Source organism: Urocampus carinirostris, chromosome 11 (assembly GCF_059441175.1).
Source record: "Urocampus carinirostris isolate Australia breed hairy pipefish chromosome 11, RoL_Ucar_1.0, whole genome shotgun sequence".
NCBI lineage: Eukaryota > Metazoa > Chordata > Actinopteri > Syngnathiformes > Syngnathidae > Urocampus > Urocampus carinirostris.
In genome coordinates, this window is record NC_142359.1 from 42,790,750 (window position 1) to 42,803,755 (window position 13,006).

Here is a 13,006-nt window from a genome sequence, read left to right on the forward strand (position 1 = left end):
TTGAGTGACATGGTGTTTTCTTGTTTGTGGATTGGTCATTGTCCAAAAATTCTGTGTGTGTATTTTTCTATTTTCCCTTCTTATTATTTTCGTTTCTTGATTTTTATATGTGTTATCTTGCTATTGACCATCCCTCTCGAGGCATATGACCAGGGTATATCGTTAAATCACCAACTTAGCCAAATAAAACGCTTTTACTGCCCCCTTTTTGACAGTTTGATATGTCCTTTGGACAGTTCATTGATTTTCTAAAAATGTCTTTTCTCTTTAGTGGAACTCAGTGGCACTTAGAGTCTCGTTAATTCTATCGTGCTTACGTACTAGGCTGTTTTAGTAAATTAGCTGGACTAATCAATGGCCTAATTTTTTTTCTAAATTAAGGTACTGGTAGACATTATCTTAGTTTGATTAATTTCTATCCATTCATTTCCCGTGCAGTTATATTTTTGAATTATCATGATCTGTCTCGAAATCAATTAGTCCGTTATTTTTAAATTCCTATGATCTTTTCCAGGATTTGTCAATCTGTTTCTCATTGTCTTCTAAAAATGCTCTTTTCCATAGAAACTGTCTCCTTTTAATTTAACCAAACTATCATTATCATAATCTTTGTTCTGTGCAATAGTCTGTTCTGTGCAGCCCTTCGAGACCTGGCCTGACTATTAATACTCGTGTGTCCTTTTTTCCTTCTTTTAAAAAGAAAACACATTTCATTCTGTGACTGAAATAGCTTCTGCTACGTTATTAATGATTTCTAGTCTCAAATTTTCTTTTCTGTGTTAATACGTCGTTATTTTCAAACTTATTTCAAAATTTTGATTATTTGAAACAATTCAGATCACCTACTCTTTTGTGTGCAATATTCTATTGAGAGTAATCTGTTATTGAATATGGGTAAAAACTAAGGAAATAATATATTTCCGTATTACGCCTCTTTCGAAGTGGTCCATTTAAGAACGAACGAGAAAATAGACACTAAAATAAGGTAAGTTCCCAGTCGCAGTCTTTGCTTTATTCGTCTTTGCTTTATTATTAGGAGCAACACTACACGTCATAGAGTATTTACCCTTTCACTTTTCACATGTCCAACGAGAAATGATTAGATAGATAGATAGATAGATAGATACTTTGTTCATCCCCGAAGGGAAATTCACATTTCCAGCAGCTTTAGTCTTGTTATTTACATATTTTTCTTTTTAAACTACAGTGGGACCTCGCTACTTCGCGGTTTCACGTTCGCGGGTTCAGAGCTTCGCGGGTCCCAAAAAAAAATAATAATAAAATAATTTTAAAAATAATAATAATAATATTTTTATTTTTTTTAAGCCTTTTTGAAGGGGCGTCGCTCCTTCGCGGATTTCCACTTTTTGCGTGTGGTTTTGGTCCCCATTAACCGCGATCACCGAGGGATTTCTGTATATACATATATAAACACATATTAATATGTATATATATATATATATATATATATATATATATATATATATATATAAAACCGAGGGATTACTGTATTTTGTATAATTATCTTGTATTATACACTCAATGTTCTCGTTTGCCCACATCCCTGCATCCTAGACGCATCATTTTTGCTACGGATGCATAGTTTTAAATCAACGTGTGTCCCCGGAACACAACTTTTTGCCACATAATTGTCATTATTACCTAATTACTCTTTAACAAAGATTTACTGCACTCCAAACTTTTCATCGTTGTTTTGGTCTTGCGGTTCGAGTTTTTATTTTTCTGCACACCGATCTTGGCTAACGAGATCTCGTCGATCCGAGATTACGTCATTGTTGTGATACTTGTCGTTGAACGAAGGTTAAGGCCGTCTTCTTTAGAGAACTGGCTTTTTTGCCTAAACTCATCAAAGGGAGCGTCTCTCAAACAGCTCACTTACTTTGGTGATTGATATTACAAAATATGTTGTATGAAGAAGTTAAGGAAAGAAGGAAGTACAAAAGGAGAAAATGAAAAAAGACAGGCCTGTGGCCATCCCCCTGATTGGTACATTACCAACAAATTCGATGCAGAAAATTTGATGATTAAGACTGAATGAATATATAGATTTCTACTATATATTTGTCATCGATTTACAACCTCAACCTCGATAACACTAAATCTAGGGGGGCCCATAGATTTCTGCCGGGACCCACAGATCCCCGAGCATGCGAGTCCCCTCAGGGGCAAAATGAACACTGTACACTATTACCCTATTCTTTTACATCTATCATATTATCATTAATGAATGTTCAGATTTTAAACTATTTCATTATATATATATATATATATATATATATATATATATATATATATATATATATATATATATATATAGATAGATAGATACATATATATAGATATATATATATACTGGACTGTCTCAGAAAATTAGAATATTGTGATAAAGTTCTTTATTTTCTGTAATGCAATTAAAAAAACAAAAATGTCATACATTCTGGATTCATTACACATCAACTGAACTATTTCAAGCCTTTTATTATTTTAATATTGCTGATTTTGGCTTACAGCTTAAGAAAACTCAAAAATCCTATCTCAAAATATTAGAATATCATGAAAAAGTATACAAGTAGGCTATTCAACTAATCACCTGAATCATCTAATTAACTCGAAACACCTTGCGAGGGTTTCCTGAGCCTTAAAAACACTCAGCTTGGTTCAGTAAACTAAATCACAAGTATGGGGAAGACTGCTGATCTGACTGCTGTCCAGAGGACCATCATTGATACCCTCCATCAGGAGGGTAAGACACAAAAATAAATTTCTCAAAGAGCAGGCTGTTAACAGAGTGCAGTTTCAAAGCATATCCACAAAAAGTCTGTTGGAAGGGAAAAATGTGGCCGGAAACGCTGCACAATCAAGAGAGATGACCGCAGCCTTAACAAAATTGTGAAGAAGAGCCGCTTCCAGAATTTGGGGGAGCTTCAAAGACAGTGGGCTGAAGCTGGAGTCCAGGTATCAAAAGCCACAGTTCACAGACGTGTCCGGGAAATGGGCTACAATAGCCGTATTCCCATGGTCAAGCCACTTCTGAACTCAAGACAACGGAAGAAGCGTCTGACTTGGGCTATGGAGAAGAAGCACTGGACAGTTGCAGAGTGGTCCAAAGTCCTCTTTTCAGACGAAAGCAAGTTTTGCATTTCATTTGGAAGTCAAGGCGCCAGAGTCTGGAGAAATGCTGGAGAGGAGCAAAATCCAAGTTGCTTGAAATCCAGTGTGAAGTTCCCACAGTCAGCAATGGTTTGGGGAGCCATGTCAGCTGCTGGTGTTGGTCCACTGTGTTTCATCAAGTCCAGAGTAAATGCAACTGTGTACCAAGAGATATTAGAGCACTACATGCTTCCATCTGCTGAAAAGCTCTATGGAGATGAGGATTTCATTTTCCAGCATGATCTGGCACCTGCCCACAGTGCCAAAACCACCAGTAACTGGTGCACTGACCATGGCATCACTGTCCTTGATTGGCCTGCTAATTCCCCTGACCTGAACCCCATCGAGAATTTGTGGAAGAAGATGAAAGACACCAGACCTACAAATGCAAATGAGCTGAAGGCCGCTATCGAAGCACCCTGGGCATCAATAACACCTCAGCAATGCCACAGGCTGATTGCCTCCATGCCACGCCGGATTGATGCAGTAATCCGTGCAAAAGGATTCCCAACCAAGTACTGAGTGCATCAATGGACATTTTCAAATGTTTGATTTAGTTTTGCTGTTATAAAATTATTTTTTTACTTGGTCTGAGGAAGTATTCTAATATTTTGAGATAGGATTTTTGAGTTTTTTTCAGCTGTAAGCCAAAATCAGCAATATTCAAATAAAAAGGCTTGAAATAGTTCAGTTGATGTGTAATGAATCCAGAATGTATGACATTTTTGTTTTTTTAATTGCATTACAGAAAATAAAGAACTTTATCACAATATTCTAATTTTCTGAGACAGTCCAGTAGATATCATGTTTATGGTTCATACCGGCTGAATACAAACACATGAAACATTTTCTTGTTTTTCACCTATTAACACCCTTTTTTATTTTACTCACCTTAATTCATTTAATACCTTCCTCTTCGTTCCATTTCCTGGTTCTTCTATCTTCTGTGATTCTGTTGATAACTTGATTATCTTCAAAATTGATATCGAGTTACTCACCTCTAAATCTTGTTTTCTGTACCTCCTTGGTCTGGCCATGGGGGTCGCAATGTAGAGTCCAAATGAGACAAGAGCCACATCTCATTATTATCTCAATTTCTAGGACTTATAAGGCAACATTAGTGAAGTAGTGTTATTCAATTAATTTTTACCTTTACATTTCACTTTCTTTTTGTATGCCCTTTGTCTCTCTTTTCCTTAATTTTTACTTTACTTTTCTTAAGTGCCCTCTCACACTGGCTCTTTAGCTCACCAGCATAATGCGAAAACGACGTATAATCATCTCACTTAATTTTAATTTTTCCCTCAAACCATTAAATCTACTATTTTAGCTTCACCTATTTAATGTGAAAATTATGTATCTTGATCTGCAACAAGTTATATTACTCATTTGTATTCCAATCAATACATTTTCATTCCATATTTTTTTAGAAGAAAGTGTTAACGATTTTTCAATGTTTTTGTATAAAAATGCCTTTATCTCAAATTAATCTATTTCAATTCACTCAATTAGATTTTCCCTGGTCTCTCCAGTCCTTAATTTTCCAATTTTTCGGTATTATTTGATCTTTTTCAGTATTATTCTGGCATTATCTTGATTTAACGCATCTAAAATCACTCACTCATATTTTTCCTTAACTTCTCACTCCTTAATTTATAGATTTTCAATTAGAAAAAAAACAAAAAAATTGGGGACTAAAAAAATATCTCTGGGACATTCTGTGGCCCGCGGTCCCTATGTTGCGCACAGTCCGCGTTGAACACTAATTTTTTAAAAAGTTAATTTTTCGACTCCTCATGACATTTTCTATCAGTTCCTCTTAAAACATCACTTTTTTTTAAAAATCTTTGCTATTTTTAAAGACAATTTGTATCACTTTAAGAGCACTTTGAAACGTTTTTCTAAACTCAAATGACAAACATAAGACAATGGAAGTGAAAGGTTTATAGGAAAGATGACAAAACCCTTCAAGACAACAATTAAGACACACAGGGCCCAGACAAACGGATTACTAATTAAAATTGTTTAATTTTAAAACGTTCACATTTTCCCCTTTACTGAAGCCACGCGTTTTATTTTGATTGATTAATTTTTACACAATTTCCACAGGGGGCTCCGCCACCCACGGAATTTAACTGTTTTTCAGAGGATCGCGTCGCCCTTGGTAGAAGTTTGACTACAGTAACCGCGGTCTTCAACGGTTCAGGAATGTGTATTTTTGGGCCTGTGAGCCGACTCTCTTTTCGCAATTTACCCGACCCGGAACACCCCATCCCGTTTCAAACTACTAGCATAGTTTAAAAAAGTAAAGTACCACTAATTCTTTTATTCGTTCTTTCTTGAGTGAACGAAAAATATTAACCTATAGGATTTGTACAGGGCCTTTCTGCCCTTTCCGCGCGCACCCTCTCGCTCACTATCGCCCCCATCGTTAACGTTGTTTAATTTTAAATAGCTTTTTTTTTTTTTTTTTTAACTTTTTATTTCTCACACCGATTTTGACAGAGGTTTGATTCCCCCATCTTACATCAACACAAAATATATACACTTGACACATTCATAAATAACAGAAGGAACAACAAAGGACAAAAAATGCTATTAATAGAAAAGAAGAATAAATGCTCATACAATAAATCCATACAAAAAGAAATATATATATATATATATATATATATATATATATATATATATAAAATTAATAAATCAAAATATACACCCAAAGAAAAAAAAAGAAAAAAAAAAAAAAAAAAAAGAAAAATACACACATAATAAATAGGGGGAGGTGTTTAGACATCAAGTAAAATTTGTGTGATAGGCTTCCATCTTTTCTCAAATTGGTCAAGTTTCAGTTGAAGTCTTGCAGTGATTTTTTCCATAATGTACATTTGCTTTAATTTGTCTCTCCATTGTTTTATGTCAGGAGGTTGTGGTTTCAGCCAGGACACTGTGATCATTTTCTTTGCTACCAGAAGCATTACCCTTAGTATATATTTCTGTTGACCAGATAGTAATTCTTCTGGCAAAATTCCTATTACGTAAGCCTTTGGGTCCAACCGCAACTCCCAGCCCGTGATTAATTTTATTTCTCTCTGGATACTTCTCCAAAAATTTAATATTACAGGGCAATTCCAGAAAATATGCGTAAAGTCACCGACCCCCCCACAGTTACGCCAGCATAGATTTGAAGTATTTTTATATTTTGAAGTGATAGAGGGTGTATAGAAGAATCGCATTTTTACTTTCCATTCAAACTCCCTCCATGTCGGGCTGTTGGTTATTTTGTGTCCCTCTTTCAATGTTTTTTCCCATTCGTTGTCTTTTATCGCTACATTAGTTTCTTGTTCCCATTTTTCCTTAACTGCCATGTCCTCATTACTGAGATCCATTCTCAGGGCTTTATATAGTTTTGATATAACCCCCTTTATTGATTGTCCTTTTGTATATGATATTAATAATTCCTCTACCTTAGTTGGCTCCTTACATATTTTCCCCCATTCCTCGTGTTTCTGGAGGTAATGCCTTAGTTGCAAATATTTGTAAAAATCATTTCTGGGTAGGTCAAATTCTTGTTGGAGTTGTTCGAATGATTTCATTGTCTGTGCTTCCAATACTTGGGTAATCAACATCAGTCCTTTTTGGCCCCATTTTTGAAACCCTACCTCCATAACCCCAGGTTTAAAGTCTGGATTTTTCGCTATTTTGGTAGCCCTATTCACAGATCTTGATATTTTTAATTTTTTTGTATTGTTGACCAAGTTTTAATAGTTCCCTTAATCCATTCATTCTGGATTTTTAATTTCTTCCACCTCGTGGCTGATATGTATGGTAACGATTCCACAGGCATATTTGGACAAGATCGCTGCTCCATGTCCACCCATATCGTATCTTTGTCTGTAGTAATCCACAAGATGAGTGCTCTAATTTGAGCTGCCCAATAGTAATATTTAATATTGGGTAGGTCTAGGCCCCCCTTTTCTTTAGGAGCTAACAGGGTTTTGTATTTTATTCTAGGTTTCTTGTTTTGCCAAAGGAATTTTGCTATCAACTTATTTAACATTTTAAATGTGGATGCCGGGATCAGAATTGGAAGGGATTGAAACAGAAATAATAGTCTTGGTAATATGTTCATCCTGATTGTTTCTATCCTGCCGATAAGACTTAAGGGCAAAATTTCCCATTTTTCCAAATCTTTCCTTATTTCTTTTATCAACATTCCATAATTTGCATCAAACAGTTGTGTGGTATGTGGTGTAATGGTCACCCCCAAATATTTAAACCCTTTATTTGTCCATTTAAAATCAAATCTTTCAATCACATCTGTTGGACATTTTCCTGATATCATCATTGCTATTGATTTGCTCTCATTATTTGAATACCCAGCTACTTCTCCATATATTTCAAGGCTCTCCAACAGTGGTGGTATTGATAACGAAGGTTCCTCCAGCATTACCAACAGGTCGTCTGCAAACAGTGATATTTTATGTTCTGTTCCTCCTTCATCAAATATCCCCCTTATTTGCTCATTTTGTCTAATAGATTCTGCGAGTGGTTCTATGCTTATTGCAAACAAGAGTGGGCTTAAACAATCTCCTTGCCGGACTCCTCTTTTGATTTCAAAGAAATCTGAACAGTGACCATTTACTCTAAGACGAGATTTAGGATTTTTATAGATTATTTTCACCCATTCAACAAATATTGGAGGGAAGCCAAAAGCTATAAGTGATTGATGTAAGAAGCTCCATTTCACCCCATCGAAAGCTTTTTGTGCATCCAAGCTCAGTAACATCGAGGGTTGGGTCTTAGATTTTGAGCTTGTAATTATGTTTAGTATCCTCCTAATATTGTTTGCACCCTGCCTTCCCGGAATAAACCCTGTTTGATCATTTCTAATTAATTTCGCTATAAATTTCTGCATTCTTTTTGCAAGTATGCTTGTAAGAATTTTTAGATCATTACAAAGTAAACTAACTGGTCTATAGCTTTCACACAATATTGGGTCTTTTCCTTCTTTGTGCAGGACTGTTATGATGGCTTCCGACCATGCTTTGGGGGGATCTCCTTTTGTTAGAGCATAGTTAAATACTTTCTGCAGTACTGGTGTTAATTCTTCCTTAAAGCTTTTGTAGAACACCCCCGGGAATCCATCCGTTCCTGGTGATTTATTTATTTTTAAGTTATTTATTGTATCTTGTATTTCCTGTTTTGTAATGGGGCGAATAATTTCTAATGTATCCCCTCCTGTTAGTGTCGGTAAATGTAGTTTTCCTAAAAAGTTTTGTGCCGTGTAGTTATCTAAGTCATTTTCTGAGTCCTTGTATAATTCTTTATAATAATCTGCAAATGCTTCTGCTATACCTTTGGGTTTTACTAAACATTGTTTAGAGATAGGATGTTTTATTTGTGATATAATTCTATCCGTTTGGGCCTTTTTAAGTTGGAAGGCTAGCAGTCGACTGGCTCTATTGCCCATTTCATAGTATCTCTGGTTCACAAAGCGCAGAGCCCCTTCTGCTTTATTTGTCAAAAGTTCATCTAATTTGCTTCTGGTTGTTTTTAATACCTGTAATCTGGATTCGCTTGGTGTTTTTTTATGTTCTTCTTCTAGTTCCTTAATCTTATCCTCCAATTCCTTCTGATTCTTTAAGCGTATTCGTTTCAGCCGGGACGATATTTCAATTAATTTCCCCCTTATTACAGCTTTCCCTCCTTCCCATAATATTGATGGAGAAACCTCATTGTTGTCATTGATTTGGAAATATTCTTTTATACACCGTTTTATTTCCTGTACTACGTTTTTATCTGAGAGGAGAGATACATTCATCCTCCAATACCTAAAATGGGTTTCATTGTCTAAACTTAGTTTCAAAGTAATTGGAGAGTGGTCACTTATAGTAATATTCTCTATACCACACTCTACTACTGTATGCATATGTTGTCTTGAAATGTAAAAGTAATCAATTCTCGAATAGCTGCCATGCGGGTTTGAATAGAAAGTATAGTCTTTAGTTTGGGGATTCTTCTCTCTCCATGGATCTATCAATCCCAATTCTTTAGTTATGTTATTCAACATCCTCGACCTCTTTGTGTTTGTTCCATGTACTGAAGGATACTTGTCCACTTTGCAATTCTGTACAGTGTTAAAGTCACCTCCTAAAAGTAACATTCCCTTCGCACAGTTGGTTATTACTTTAGCTAATACTTGAAAAAATGTCCCCTTTTCCTCAACTGGTGCATAAACATTCATTATTGATATTTCCCAACCGGCCATTGACCCTATAATCATTATATATCGCCCCAGATTGTCCTTCACTTCTTTTTCGACTTTAAACGCCACCCCTTTTCCAAGTAAAATTGCTACTCCCCTCCTTTTACCATAGGATGCGTAGAACACCTGGTTCACCCATTCTCTTTTTAGCTTCTTATGTTCAATCTCGGTCAAATGTGTCTCTTGTAATAAGGCTATTGAGCTCTGCAATGTCTTGAGTTGATTCAATATCTTCTTTCTCTTGATGGGGTGGTTTAGCCCATGTACATTATATGAAACAATATTTAGATTGCTCATGCTTTGTATTGAGTCTCACTGATTTTTGAAGCATACAGAAACACTACGTTAATTACTAACACCTCCATTGACAAAACAAACCAAATTACTAACAAACATATTGACAAGCACACATAATTTCCCACCAAAAAGAAAAAAAACACACCCAAAAAACAAAAACCCATGTCTTCCAAGAGTCCAATTGGAGAGTTGTGGCTACCCTCCTGGAAATATGCACTCAGTGCGTGAACAACTTTTGTACCGTCGTCCATATTTATAACTAACTAAATATTTTAAAGTAGCTCTATGCCAATATATATACATACATTGTTTTGATTTAAAGATAACAATTTTACTTGGTATTTTACTTACTTCTAACTTATTGAATTTATAATAGAAAGGGCATATATGGTCCTTACTCTTTCTCCCCAAATCCGAATATGGCTTCGTTTTGCTCCATAGAAGCTTGTAAGTCACCTTCTATGATGGGGGTGTTCCCTTGTCTTCCTCTCGATTCCGGTCACTGTGGTCCAAATGTTCTTTGACAACATCTTTTGCAGTGTCTCCGTGTTGTCCTCTTCCACTTCGATCCCCATTTCTTTTAGCAATGTTGCTGCCTCCATCAGTGTAGAGAATGTTCTTGTTCCTGAGTCCAAAAACATCTTCAGCTGGGCGGGATATGGTGATTGTGCCTTTACGTTCTTTTCCTTTAACTTTTTGATAACGTCCCTTACTTGTTTCCTCTTTTTTTGGATTTCTGTGGTGTAATCTTGGTTGAAGTAAACGGTCTTGCCTTCGTACATTGTCTTCTGCTTCCATGCTTCTTTCATTACGAATTCTTTCACTATGTAGTCGGTGAAACGTACGATAATTGCCCGTGGCAGTGCTTTACCTTGAAACTTGTTCCCCAGTGAGCGGTGTGCCCTCTCAATGCGCACATCCATATGTTCTGTTGTCGGAATGTTCGATTTAATAAAGTTTGTTATGAAGCCGATTGTGTCGTTTCTTTCGGCACCCTCAGGGATCCCATGAATTCTTATGTTGTTCCGCCGTGATCTCGACTCCAAGTCCTCACACTTTGTTGCTAGTTTGGCAGTTTGTTGGAGCAAGGAGAATGTTAATTGTTCTAGTTTTGACGTTCGCTCTTCCGTGTTAGCATGTAGCTCCTCCATGCTTTCCACCCTCCGCTCCAGCAACCCAGTGCGCTCCAGAAGTTCTTCGATGCTTTTTTCCAGTCTTGTCATCGCAATCTTGTTGTCCCGGGCTGCTTCCGTGTGTTCTTGCCGTAATTTACGGACTTCATGGAGGATGGCCGAGTCACGTCCTTCGTCAACCGATGACATTCCTTCTGCTCCCTCGATCTTTTTCTCCATAGCGCCCTTTTCCTCCACAAGTTTCCCCTTCTTGACCATGTTTTGTTGAAGAATTTCTCATAAATATGGGTCACAATTTTTTTAATATTATAAATATTATCCTAATTTGATATTAATAAATTCACTTTACCTGAATAAGTTTGCCAACTTGGTTCGAATGGAGGTTGTCTGTGCCGATTTCAATGTACTCTTTCGTTGTTAGCCTAATATTGCTTTCGTCGCCATTTTGTTTTTGCTCCAAGCATGCCATGCGTTCATATGCAATCTACGAAAACCATCCAGATCATCGGCACCAAGATGTTGGAGCTATATATTAATATAACTCCATTGCTGGCGAATACATATTACATTATATCCAATAGATAAACATTAAAAACGTATTGAAAACAATGGAGTTAGACTGAAAATGTGTGTGTGTGTGATGATTACTTGCATATTGAAAAATAGAAAAACAGGTTAAACGAGTTGATTTCATAGCATAGGAGTCTGAGAAATACACAACTAAAAGTTGCCTACTTTACATATACAGTGGGACCTCGCTACTTCGCGATTCAACGTTCGCAGGTTCAGAGCTTCGCGGGTCTAAAAAAAAATAATAATAAAATACAATTAAAAAAAATATAAATATTTTTTTTTGTTTTTTTAAGCATTTTTGAAGGAGCGTTGCTACTTCGCAGATTTTCACTTTTCGCCGGTGGTTTTGTTCCCCATTAACCGGGTCTAAAAAATAATAATAACAAAATAAAATAATAAAGCATTTTTGAAGGGGCATCGCTACTTCGCAGATTTTCACTTTTCGCGGGTTGTTTTGGTCCCCATTAACCGCGATAACCGAGGGATTTCTGTATATACATATATATATATATATATACATACATACATTGAACGTACCGTAGTTTGAATTTGCAGACTGTTCTTGAATGTTTTCCTTTTCAGGTAGAAGAGGGTATGCACCTTTTGATCACGGGCCCCAACGGCTGTGGAAAAAGTTCCCTTTTCCGCATCCTCAGCGGTTTGTGGCCCGTGTACAGTGGACGCCTTTACAAACCTTCACCTCAGCACATGTTTTACATCCCGCAGAGGTACGTACACACACGCACGCCAGTGCTTTTGTTTAAGCACCCTTAAAGTGTAATCTAATCCATTGTAACAAGAGCTTTCAAATAAATACTAACCGATTGAGAACACAAAAGCAGTCCTTTTATCCAATTTTGTTTATCTTCCTTTTCTCTTAACCAGCTCGGTAGCCTAAATGGTAGGGCGCCCGCTCGAGACTGGGAGGTCGCTGTTTCAAGCCTCGGCCAAGTCATACCTAAGACTTACAACATTGGTACTCATTGCCTCCCTGCTTGGCACTCGGCATTAAGGGTTGGAATTGGGGCGTTTGGTCACCTAATGACTCCCAACACAGCAGTTGGGTCTAAAATAGCGGCGCCCTGTTTGGCTGCGGCTGCATCGACTCGCTACAGTTTAACTGTACGGGTCAGGTATATCGACATTTCGTTTTGTGTGCATGGTTACAAAGATTGACAATAAAAGTAAATTCTATTCTATTCTTCTATTCTAAAGCCTTTTTTGCGTGAACAAGATATTTTATACAAAAGACCAAGGCTTTCATACTTTTTTTAAGCTATGCTGAACTTTGACATTAAAAATAAACCTTTTTTCCCCATCCATTTTACATTGAATGAAAATATTTTCTTAGACCACCTAGGCGTACTCTGGCTTTAGTTGAAATGGAAACTGAAATATGAGAGAGAGAGAGAAAATACTCAATCAACACCCTGGTATTTTGCTATCTCTCCCACTTAGAAATCATGCAGGGGGGAACTTGCCCACTCCTCCACACAGATCTAGTATAGATCAATGAGGTTTCTGGGCTGTCGCTGAGAAACAGGCCGTTATAGCTCCCTACAAGGAT

The 13,006-nt window shown here is 36.7% G+C and overlaps 1 protein-coding gene across 1 annotated transcript in view; it reads left to right on the forward strand.

The window, feature by feature from the left end:
* Nucleotides 1-13,006, forward strand: part of abcd2 (ATP binding cassette subfamily D member 2) — a 62,137-nt gene that overhangs the window by 28,266 nt on the left and 20,865 nt on the right. The window contains exon 6 of the mRNA XM_088346830.1: nt 12,022-12,167. Within this exon, the coding sequence (XP_088202956.1) occupies nt 12,022-12,167 (146 nt within the window). The remainder of the gene's footprint in view (nt 1-12,021; nt 12,168-13,006) is intronic.